This window comes from Salmo salar, chromosome 15 (assembly GCF_965601325.2).
Source record: "Salmo salar chromosome 15, fSalSal1, whole genome shotgun sequence".
Classification (NCBI taxonomy): domain Eukaryota; kingdom Metazoa; phylum Chordata; class Actinopteri; order Salmoniformes; family Salmonidae; genus Salmo; species Salmo salar.
Genome location: NC_138305.1, coordinates 77344227 through 77357229, shown reverse-complemented (window position 1 = coordinate 77357229; position 13003 = coordinate 77344227). Strand labels below are relative to the sequence as shown.

At 40.4% G+C, this 13003-nt stretch overlaps 1 protein-coding gene across 4 annotated transcripts in view; it reads left to right on the top strand.

Moving 5' to 3' along the window:
* The window catches only part of LOC100196103 (DENN domain-containing protein 2D), a 36260-nt gene that overhangs the window by 14955 nt on the left and 8302 nt on the right, over positions 1 to 13003 (top strand). For 3 of the 4 annotated variants that reach the window (XM_045696041.2, XM_014146082.3, XM_045696042.2), the window contains exons 5-6: positions 7156 to 7215; positions 7801 to 7899. In XM_045696041.2, the coding sequence (XP_045551997.1) occupies positions 7156 to 7215; positions 7801 to 7899 (159 nt within the window). Of the gene's footprint in view, positions 1 to 288; positions 527 to 7155; positions 7216 to 7800; positions 7900 to 13003 lie in introns of those variants that run through there. The other variant, XM_014146083.3, reaches the window with a different exon arrangement.

Sequence of the window (13003 nt, the reverse complement as noted above, 5' to 3'; positions counted from 1 at the left end):
CTTATAATGCCATCACTGATTGCACATAATGTAGGATAGTTCTTACAAGAGAGTGCTTGCTGTTATCCAACTGATCTTGTGTCCTTTCTGTCATCCTGTGTACCCCGCTCATTGCTGCTCGCAGCTATATTTTTACTATTGTCTTCTTGACTCACGAGATGCAATAACCTGCAATTCTACAGTTACTATCAAATTAATAGTTATACACATTTTAGCGCGTAATTGTATCCGATGAAGCACATCCACGTGAAGGGAAAAGGGTGACAATTGCTAAAACATAGGCGCGCGCAGGCGCACAGTTACAATGCAGATCGACTTCCAGCGACGCCAACCCGTGAACAGCATGCGTTATGTACTCTCCTTACGCTACAAACGGAATGAGGTCGATAAAACAAATAGTCTGAGGAAACGATCCAGGGAAATAAGATAACATTGAGTGTTAAGCCTGTGAGAGCTATGAGTGGAGATGAGGTGAAGAGGAGGATTCGAAAAACACATGGACAAAAACATATGAAGCAGAGATGGAGTGAGTAGACTGTCATTACATCAGCCTAATTTATAGTCTTAAAAATGTAAGTAGTTTACATCAACTGTAAAAACTGTTTCAATGAAGTCACAACTCGCGGTCCGACTCCACCCGTGCCAACAAGTGATAGGCTATCGCAACATTGTATTTGTGTCATTTTCGGCTTAAAAGTTTATTTGCCGTCGGAAAATGCTTTTCAATTACAAAACTCTTGTTGAGCGAAGTAAATAACCTGAACAGTTTTTCAATGACAAGACTCTTGAGCGAAGCAAATAACCTGAACAGCTTTTCTATTGACTTAACATGGTGTGGCCACTACGCATGAAGCTGGGCTGAGTAGTCTATGATGCCGCGTTCAAAACAACTGGGACCTCGGAAATCTTTGACTTGAGTACGTTCAAGACAACTGAGAACTTGGGAAAAATCACTTTGTACGGTCATCCAACTATGAATTTCAAGTCGGGAACTCGGGCATCTTTCTAGAGCTCCGACTTTGAAACCTGAACATCACTGACGTCATGATTTGACATAGTTTTTTTCCCGAGCCGAGTTCCCAATTGGATTGAAAGCACCATTATTGCACCTTCCCACATGATCAGGACACTGCAAGAGCTGGTATGAAAAGGCCTTGGGAAATGTACCTCTATCCATTGACGTGTGAGGGCCCTGTACTCCTCTGATTATACCATTATCCAAAATTATACATGGATAAGATTGAAATACTGCTAGTTTTTAATTCAACTGCTGTTTTTGTCATTAGGCTAGCTAATGTTAAAGCAACCCATTGGATTCAACAACACTTCCTGTAGCTACTCACCCCAACATTAGGCCGTCGCTTTGAATCATTAGCTAGCCTAGCATGCTGATGTAAACGTCCAGTTTTAATACAAAAAAACGAGCATTATTCCAATCATCTCGATTTACCATTCATCATTTCGGGATAATTAGGAGAACAGTGACATATTCCATTCCTGGATTAAGGCATGTTTCCCAGCCAGTGGAATTATATATGTAAATGTATCTAACAGCACTATATTTGTTGGGGGGTTTTCTTCTTTCTAACATTGTAAATCACTTCCTTGTTGAAACATACATTCCATATGTTTCCACCTCACTTGTGATATGTCTTTACTATATTGTTCTATTTGTAGCCCAACTGTCTGCTAGTTTATTGCCTTGATTTAGTAACACATGTTCAGTGGTGTAAAGTACTGAAGTAAAAATACTTGAAAGTACTAATTAAGTAGATTTTTGGGGTATCTGTACTTTTATATTTTTTACAACTTTTTTACTTTTACTCCACTACATTCCTAAAGAAAATAAGGAACATTTTACTCCATACATTTTCCCTGATACCAAAAAGTACTCTTTACATTTCGAATGCTTAGCAGGACAGGAAAATGGTCCAATTCACACACTTATCAAGAGAACATCCCTGCTCATCCCTACTGCCTGATCTGACTGACTCACCAAACACAAATGCTTTGTTTGTAAATTATGTTGGAGTGTGCCCCTGGCTATCCATAAATTAAAAAATCAAGAAAATGGTGCCGTCTGGTTTGCTTAATATAAGGAATGTGAAAGGATATATACTTTTTATTTTGATACTTAAGTATATTTTAGCAATTACATTTACTTTTGATATTTAAAACCAAATACTATTAGACTTTTACTCAAGTAGTATGTTACTGGGTGACAATTGGGTACTTTTCCCACCACTGCCCGTGCTACAGATGATCCCTCCTTTTGAAGGCCATTGCACCTTTCAAATAAGTTGCAGTTGGTCGACTAGTATGGCATTACGGGGACCTTTCACAGCAGACTGCACATATTAGGGACTGGAATGTGGCTGTTGACACAAAAATTAATTAGGGACGCGTGAGACTGGTTTGGTGTACATTTTTGAAGCCGCAGGACCAAAACCATGAAGCATGGACTTTAGCGAACTATTATGGTCATATCTCAAGTGTAATAATACTTTAATAGATTACATTCAGGTAAAGGTTTAGGGAAGCAGAGAGTGAGTTTGAGAGCGAGAGAAAGAGGGAGTGAGAGTCATGCCAGAATAAAGTTACCTATCCCTCTTTGGATGGAGTTGCGGCTTGCTGGCTGCCAGAGATGTTGTTGTAACATGTTATATAGCCTGAGGGGCAGGGAGCACGCCCTGTGATGGAGAATGGCTGTTACACCTACGCAGTATGGAAGCCTTGCTGTTCTTATATTCTTCTAATGCAATTTTCCCAAGCCTCTTTTCGAGTAACCCAGCCAGTTCCACTTATTTTATGAGTTCCAGAACTAGCCCATCTGATTCAAATACTGAAGGGCTTGGTGATTAGTTGACTAATTGAGTTAGGTGTGCAATTTTGTATTTATTTTTTTAAACTAAAGTCAGTATTTGTTCAGTGTTTTAGGTCTGAACGAAAAACCTCCTTGGCGGTCCAAGTGTGTTTCCTGTATTGCACATTGAAATTGGTGGTAAATAAATGTGTAGAAAAAGGTGGTTGGACCACATCCAATTGCTGGACAGAAAAAAAGCTAAAGTAATTTCCCAACTGTCGTGTTTCCCAGCAATTTATTTAGACCCACACAGAGCTTATCATACTGTGTCAGGTCCAAATGATGTGCCTAGTAAATGTGTCTGCAGTGCAGCTAGCAAGAGAGCCATTTGAATAACTGTGAGAAGAGGCGTAAACTTGGTGAGAAACGGTCGGTGTTCTGGTAAAAATCTGTTGCGTAGGTATGTGATAATGATTAGGTAATGTTTCATCTCTTTCTGCGTGTTCAAACAATTGTGATCATACTGACACTGTTGAACTTAGATCAGTATGGATAAACGTAGGAGCTGTGGTAGGTTTAGGAATTAGAGGACTAGTCTCTAAAAGACAGCGTTTGTTTACATCTTTCTTTTGCCAGCTCAGGAACTAGTGGTTGGAAAAGCAGTGGCATGTATTCGTGGATGCCAAGGGAAGCCAGGCTTCCCTAAAAAAAATGACCAAGGAAAAAAACATACAAAATAACTTATCTTTCATCTCTGTGTTTCATAAATGTCCTTCAATAGGCTGAATGTATCTCACCGGAGAAAGCATCCAAGCAAACAAAACAACTGTCACGAATCCCACCGAAGGTGGCTCCCCTGCCTGCTCGAGCGGTGTTCGGCGGTCGTCGTCGCCGGCCTACTAGCCACCGCTGATCCCTTTTTCCTTTTCTGTTTGTATGGTCTTATTGGTTGCACCTGTTTCCTATTGTGTTTCTTGATTTGTGTTTATTTAAGCCTGCTTAGCTCGCCCAGGTTTGTGCGGGATTACTTTTGCTGTCGTTGTATTTTTTGGATGTGCTGGCTTACGCCGTGTATTCTCTCTCCGGACTGTGTGCCCGTTGTTCTGGGTTGGTCGTTTGTTTACGCGCCCGTTTGTTTTGGCGTTGACCGTTTTGTGCCGGAAAGAATAAAGAACATATTACCTTACCTCTGCTCTCTGCGCCTGACTCCTATCACCACTCCTAGTATCCCGTGACAACAACACCCCTCTTTCTTTGTGTTGCCCATCTATGCTGTCTGGTCAAAAAGTGGATGACATTGTTGTCACCCACAGCATTGAATGCAACGGAAGCCAGCGAGCATTTGGCCTCGCTTGATAAAAAAAATCTAAAATAATAGCTCAACTGAGTGAGCTCAGCTGTGAATGGTCCTTGCGCACCAAAAAAAGTGTCACGGGAAGGCAGTTTGGATTTGGCATCACACCAATCACATCACATTTGAAGCCAAACGTAATTTACAGAATTTGAATTGTTACATCTCGTGTCATTGTCCTCCTGTGGCTAGCTAGCTAAATCGGCCCTTTCTTAAATTTGCCATGGATGGGGATAGGGATTTGGACTTGTGTTTTTACTTCTCCGTACTGGCCAATAATTATAATAGCGATACTGATCCAACCACCCTGAGGAAGGCACAGTGATGCCGAAATGTTGGTGTTTTACCCAATAAATTACTGGAAGTTTATTTATATGGCCTGAGAGGATGGAAATTCAACATGTAGCTAGATGTAGTAAACTTAGGCTAATGTTAACTAGCTGGCCTGGCGCATTGTTGCCCATGAAAGGAAGTTAGGCTAGTGAGCAAGCATTTTAGCAGGTAGCCTAGGACAACAACATTTTTAAGCGTATATAACAGAGTCCTAGACCGTTTAGGCAACATGAAAGAGGCTGACATTGGCGTTTCTCTACAAATAGGGTGAGTCAACATGTTTTTTCTACTTGCACGCATGCACACACACACACAGTTAAATCAGTACCATGGACAGCCACATCATATTTAGCTTACGCTAAATGGACTAAATCATTTTTGGTATCTTTTAGTTGTCACTGTATTAGACTAAGAATAGGTGATTAGATGATGAAATGGTGCTGGAATAGTGGAGGCAGCGGCTATTTTCTTTGACTTGTGGTAACTCGTGGTTCTAAATCAATAGTCCGAAAAATGTTTTGCTTGACCAAATTAACTTGCTTGACTGTTTGTTACATGCAATATGTTTTATGGACTTCACCGGACAGATGTTGCTCTCCGGTTTTGTGATGAAACAAAGATGTGGTTGAATTTATTCTTCCACTGTGTCTTATTATATAGGCCTAAGGCTGAGACATCAGTCTCAAGTCATATGAACAGTTTATAGAGAAAACAACGTAATTATCACAACACATAGGTTGTAATACAGTGCATTTGGAAAGTATTCAGACCACATTTTGTTAGCCTTATTCTACGTTTGATTTTTAAAAATCGTCATCAATCTACACACAATACCCCATAATGACAAAGCAAAAACAGGTTTTTAGAAAATGTTGCTAATTTATATAAACCAGAAATATCACATTTTACATAATTCAGACCCCTTACTCAGTACTTTGTTGAAGCACCATGGGCAGCAATTACAGCCTCGAGTCTTCTTTGGTATGACACGACAAGCTTGTCACACTTGTGTTTGGGGAGTTTCTCCCATTCTTCTCTGAAGATCCTCTCATGCTTTGTTAGGTTGGATGGGGAGCGTTTTTCAGGTCTCTCCAGAGATGTTCGATCGGGTTCAAGTCCAGGCTCTGGCTAGGCCACTCATGGACATTCAGAGACTTGTGCCGAAGCCACTCCTGCGTTGTCTTGGCTGTGTGCTTAGGGTCGTTGTCATGTTGGAAGGTGAACCTTCAACCCAGTCTGAAGTCCTAACCTGCTCCAGAGCGCTTTTCATGAAGGATCTCTCTGTACTTTGCTCTGTTCATCTTTACCTCGATCCTGACTAGTCTCCCAGTCCCAGCCGCTGAAAAACATCACCACAGCATGATGCTGCCACCACCATGCTTCACTGTAGGGATTGTACAGGTTTCCTCCACACGTGACCCTTGGCATTCAGGACAAAGAGTTCAATCTTGGTTTCATCAAACCAAATAATATTTTTTCTCATGGTCAGTCCTTTTGGTGCCCTTTGGCAAACTCCAAGCTGGCTGTCATGTGCCTTTTACTGAGGAGTGGCTTCCGTCTACCATAAAGGCCTGATTGGGGGAGTGCTGCAGAGATGGTTGTCCTTCTAGAAGGTTCTCCCATCTCCACAGAGGAACTCTGGTGCTCTGTCAGAGTGACTATCAGTTTCTTGATCACCTTCCTGACCAAGGCCCTTCTCCCCCGATTTCTCAGTTTGACCAGGCGGTCAGCACTAGGAAGAGTCTTGGTGGTTCCAAAACTTTTGCTCTGACATGCACTGTCAACTGTAGGACCTTTATATAGACAGGTGTGTGCCTTTCCAAATCATGTCCAATCAATTGAATTTACCACAGGTGGACTCCAATCAAGTTGTAGAAACATCTCAATGATGATCAATGGAAACAGGATGCACCTGAGCTCAATTTTGAGTCTCATGGCAAAGGGTCTGAATACTTATGTAAATAAGGTATTTCTGTCTTATTTGTAGTAAAATTGCAAAAATTGCAAAAAACCTGTTCAGTTTTTCATTATGGGGTATTGTGTATAGATTGCTGAGGAATTATTATTTTTTAAATCCATTTTATAATAAGGCTGTAAAGTGGAAAAAGTCAATGGGTCTGAATACTTTCCAAAGGCACTGTATGGCTTTTCTTTCCTGGCTTGGCTTCCCCAGTGATTTTACCCAAGCACCACTACTGTGGAAAAGTAGCCCAAGTCGCTGACAAGAGCAAATGCATAACTGAAATCTACTTAGCTACTTATTATATAGCTGAGGTGTGCGTGTATTTGACCTTGTGCTTCCACAGTGCTGATCTGCGACCCATAACGATGAGCAAGCATGGAAGTGAAATTTGGCACTTGTTCAGTCAGTTGGCTGGCTATGGCACTAGTGTCCATTACTGGTTTAGCTATTACACACACATATACACTAGTTAATGCCTATTGTGTGACTAGACACATGAAATTGCAAACCATATGGTAATTTTGGCAGTAAGCCAACATCCATTACTTCCTTAGGTAGTGGTGTTGGATCAGTATCTATGATCCGTATTGAAATAACGTAGAACCTCTGCTGTTGTGGAAACGTTATGACAACCCAGTTTCACAGCATTCACAGAACTACCTGCGTGAGTTGTGTTTTGACCTGCGTGTCTTTTCTCCTGTCCAGGTGAGCAACCTCAAAGCGCCGCCAATGGGAAAGAGAAAGACGCCCTGTCATTTGACCTCAGTGAGTAGCCCCATTGGGCACAGTACACCTTTTTAATTGTGAATTTACCTTTAGCTCTAGCAGTGTGTTCAAAAGTGGGACGTCAGGGGAAAATACACACATTAGAGATGACATAATGATAACTCTGGAGGAACCCGTGGAGAGAAGCATCTAGCTGCAGATTATGCGGATCTATACCGCCTGGTCTGTGAATCTCAAAGTGGATGTTCGTGTGTCTCAGATGGTATCTTTGCATTTCATATGGTATGTGGGTGCTTAGCCTGAACTCGACATACCAGTCTGTGCCCTAGCTCTGGTCCAGGGCATTATGTTAGTGCATTAGTATTGTAGTGATTAAAGTTGGGAGAGTTAGTGTTCAGAATGAATTTAGTTTTGCTAATTTCTGGATGCAATGTTAATGCCAAATCACTGGGCTCAGACCCTATTGTCCATGTGGAGTTTTGCTATTTGAGCCTAGATTAGTTAGCTGATGACTAAGCTATTAGGTCAGAGGAGCACAGTCCATATCGTTCCATTTGGTGCCTAATGAACACGATCCTTGTGTAGGAGGTACTAATGATCTGTTGGTCCTGTGGTCCCTTCTAGGCACCGTCCAACCCAGCGAGGATGAGAAGGGTGAGAGAGGTGCCATCAAGAGGCTAAGCACCATGTGGTCCTCATTCCGGGGCAAACACGACAAAGACCGTGAGTATAAGGCTAGGGATGAAAAAATTCATTATATTTTGCTGCCGACTAACCAACCCTTATTAAATGGTCAACAAATAGCAAAAAAAATTCTAAACAGTCAAATGACCTGCCCAACAGAAAATACTATACAAGGAATTTACATTTTTCATTAGGAGCTTCATGGAAACGTACAACAATAGCAAGCCCATAGAACAACATTTTAAATTTAGGGAAGCTATCTTTTCACTGAAAACATCACCTTTAGCCAATGAGCATTGGATGCATCTATCATCACATTTGCAGACTAATGTAAAAAATATATATATATATTCCTAACGTGATAAACAGATTGGATAGTCATAAATTAGGATTAGCCTATAATATAACTCAATCACTGTTTGCAAAACAAATGTGTTCTGAACAATGCGTTTTTTTTCCTTTGCACAGCCCCAGCTAGAGGAACATATTTTAGCAAGATCTGCCTTTTTAAAAACACGTTTCATGCAATTCTACGACACCTTGCATGACAGGGTAGACTACTCTGCTGACAATGACAAAGTGACATCAATAAAAACGACCTTGTCTTGAATGCAACCATCTAATCTAGGCCCACGAAAAGGTGAGATACACATTGTTCAATATGACATCCAAATGATATTGTCCTAAAATAACTTTCCAGTGGCATTGACTCACCGGGGATGGGGATGTATATGCGCAATGCTCTCCGATAGTGCCAATAACATAGGCTATAGGCCGCTATTGTTCACTTTGGGAGTTGAGAATTTAAATAACTAAATACCTTTTAGACTTGTTTCTTTGTCTTTTCTCGTATGTGTTTTTCCAGCGATTGTATTTAGAAATATTTCGATAGGCCTAGCACTATTTTAGATGCGTTTCACTGCCTGCCTGCCGCAACACTCAGCTCTGGTATTTTCTGCTTCCAATATTGCGCACTTACATTTTAGTCATTTAGCAGATGCTCTTATCCAGAGCGAGTGCATACATTTCATACATTTAAAAAAAAAAAAATTCCCGTACTGGTCCCCCGTGGGAATCGAACCCACAACCCTGGTGTTGCAAACACCATGCTCTACCGACTGAGCCACACGGGACACTTCTCAACTGAAGTCTATGGGCTTGTGATTTAAAACAAACCACAGCTATTTCTTAAAATAAGCGAATGATCCTCTATGCCTAAATCATGTTCTCTAGTGTAATAATTTCAATGATTTCATTTATTTCTGTATAGACTGGAGTAGCTTAATTATATAATTCTGGCAAATTCTATTTACTTTTGGGGAACCTAATCTTCCCCTAGACAATTGGACGTGCCACATATTAACAATCTTATTATTGAAAATAAAACTCCTGTAAAGAAGAAGCTAATAAAACGTTTTTGCCAAAATGCAATTCGCGGGAAAACACTGTTCTAAACAGCGCACCTAATAGGAGCAGATTCCTATGTGACAGAGAAGAAAAATCTCTGAAATGTAGAAAGAGGGGGGATCATATAGCAACAACTAGGACGGGTTGCTAATATGACTAGGACTGTGCCTTTGGCTTCTAGACAACGAAAAAGTTGATATGAAAACCAATAGAGAAATGCTGCTTAATGGCATGAGGAAGTTAATTGAAAATAATTGCCACCACGTTTCTATGGTTGGATTTTGGCTAGACTACTTTGAAGCAAGGTAAGACATGCTTCATTATTTGAAGGAAGGTAAAAGGTTCAGGTTTCAGACAATTATACTGCCTCAAACTCACATTGCAAAGTGGTGGGTGACGCGCTGATCGCCTGCCTACGGTTGACTATGCACTCAAATGGCGAATGGGAAGCGCGCTTTAATTACGAGTTGAGATTGAGAAATAAAAATAGTAGCACTTTTTAATCATGGCCATCAAAACAGTTTAACACACGATTGCATTTAGGTTATTTGTTGTGCAATGTCTAGGTTTACAAAAGCACGTTTCACTCCAGTGCCAGCTTTTTGAGGAACTGCTCTCACGCTGTCTGACAGGTGGTAGCATATTCCGCTCCTCAAACTAGGCTCTGTATGCTGTGCGAGTGTGATAAATAAAATCCATGAGGACTAATGACTAATACACACGCGCCAATTTAATTTGACCAAATTATGCAAATTAACCTACAGACTGATAAGCATGACTGGTCAAATGTATTTTCAGTGGCTAACCGATTCATGGTTAATCATTAACATCCCTATATAAGGCTCCACAGAAACACTTTGTTACTTAGAAACACTTCTTGTTTTCTATTAAGTACTTCCTATTTCACACACAATACTTCCTAATTTACCAAAACCAAGGCCCCGTCCAGAAATAACCCCTACCCACCTAGGGCATAGGCATTTGTGTACAGTAGATCTGAAATGATTGGATGGATGTGGGCTAAGCAGAGGTAATGGCCTCACCTTACACTCTGTCTAGCTAGGTGTCATTTTTTTTAGACAGGACCAACAGGTTTGCCTAACTCCAAAGTAAATTAGATCTTTGACAAGTGTGACACTGAATGAGAATGGATAGGTGCAAGTCTAGTGTTGACCGCAGTCAAATTCCGTTTGACCGCAGTCAAATTCCGTTTGACCGTTTAGTTACGGTAACTAGGATTTTCCAAGCTCTGATGCTGCTGATGGTCATTAGTAGCCCACCAAACTTGCTTAATTGCCTTGTACTCTATTGTCCCTCTGATCACTCTGACATCAATGCAAATGTTTTGGAAAATCAAATCAAACACTTCATGAGAGTTGCGTGAGAATATCTCTATTAAAAAGGAGGATCCCATCAGCTTTCTATAGGCTAGGACTACTTTATTTATCAACTTTCCTAATAATAAGCACATTGCTTCGCTTTACAACAGGAGTATAGCCTACCTGGCTGGCATGAAAATGAACCACGGGAAAAGTGTCCTCGATTCGCTATTTAAGTGCGCAGATTTGTTTTCCAATGCCCCTGTTCCTAGACAGGTGCATGATAATGGTCCATTCTTAATCAAAACTAATTTCACACATATATTATTTGGTATATGTGAAGACATTCAATTTAAGAATAGTCTGATGGGTGACAATATTAGCCTATCACTTGTGAATGATGTATTATCACTTGTGATACAAACACGCTGGGCATCATTCACAACTAAAGTGTCCAAATAACTTCTTAAAATAAGCACATTAATCTGCTTTACAACCAGTGTAGAGCCTAACTGGCATACATAGGCAGCACGTGAATTTCAAGTTTGGGGAAGATACTTAAAAAAATATATATATATTTTAAAGGCACCTTTTTATAATAAAGCATTACATGCATAATCGCATTTGCGGTCACTTTTGAGAACAGTGTATTCCCTCTAATTGATTCCATTTTGGAACATTTGCGCTTATAGCCTACAGCCATGTGCGCATTGCTGCACTTAGAATGTGAAGAAATAGGCTAATAGTTTATCAACATTTTAAGCTAAACGTTCTGATCTAGTACATCAGCCTCATTGCTTTAAAAAAACAAAATTGAGATGAGTGGTTGTATTAATTTGGGATCTATCGCATCCCACACCTGTCCCAGAGTATGTTTGGAATATATATTTATTGCACAGAAGGACAAGTTGTCCAATAGAATAGGTAAACTTTTTAACTATGGGGGGTAGTCATTGACACAGACTAGTGCTTTTGCTGTTCATTAGGCCTACTCATCTTGTTGGCTGACAAAAAGTAGGCTAAATGTGGACAGTCCATCTAACATCTTCAATATGCACCTCGGAATTTGATAAGAGGGATGCATGCAGTTGCGTCCCCGATGTCTTTGTCTTCACTTGTAGCCTATTTCTTAGCTGAGATGCCTGTGAGAAGGACCTGGTCACGTGACAGGCATTGGCTAATAAGAATTGAGATATCTGAGAGAGCCATGTGAGTGTTAGGTTCTTCGGTGCATGGCAGCCAGGAGAAGGGAATTATAATTATTATATTCAGCCCAAGGGCACAACGGCCACTTTGGCCGCAAAAGGCATGGATTCTTTTGGGGGCATTACGGCCACACAAGGGGGATGCCACTGGGAAATTCGAGGGCTGGTGAGAATATTATCAAGTGCTTGTCAAATTGGGAATCAGAGACTGATGAAGTGTGTGCAGCCTGCACAAGAAACAAATCAGAGCTCATGCCTTTCATGCAACTTTTTTCAAATCATCATTAGTCGCATCATGCAGACTGTATTAATGTATTAAAAATCAACTAAAGTTGCATAAATAACTCTAAATGAAGCATATAGGAGAACCTGTTTCTTTGTTAACCGCTCAACACAGAGTAGCCACGTGCACTACCTTGGAAATCGTTTGGAGAAAATATCCTTTCGATTTTATTCAGCTATGTTCAATTGTATTCTTTATACTCTAAAATAATAAAAAATAATGCCACAGAATTTTAAGCAAATCTTGTCTGCTAAATGAACTAATGTAGCCCACAGCCAAATGGTATAACCATATCAGGGCTTAACATAAGGACAACTCAGAGTATGCTATTCTGTTCTTCTGAAATAGACTACATTTTCTTCACCTCATGTTTCTTTAGACCTGTCTAAAATAATGGGTTCATTGTGATGATGTAGGCTACAGTATATTCAAAGAATTTGTTAAACTTTTTAAGGTCTGCGTCAGTGGCGAGTAGACTATGCGTGGAAGCCAAGAGATGCTAAATGTGTTTGTTAATTAACGGTCAATTACCATGAGACTGGCAGTTATTTGCTTGACAATCACCGGCTGACAATTTCATAAAAGCCACAGCCCTAGTTATGATTGATTTGGTTTTCCAGTTGTGCCAATTACCTCTACGTTATTGCAGACCCAGTAATGCATTTGTTTAGCTTAGCTTTATCACTGGACTGCAGAGTGAAGGAAAAGCAGCCAACAAGTGCTCAGCATATGTGGGAACTTCTTCAAGACTGTTGGAAAAGCATTCCTCATGAAGCTGATTGAGAGAATGCCAGGAATGCGCAAAGCTGTCATCAAGGCAAAGGGTGGCTACTTTGAAAAATGTAAAATATATTTGATTTGTTTAATACTTTTTTGCTTACTACATGATACATATGTGTATTTCATAGTTTGGATGTCTTCACTATTAT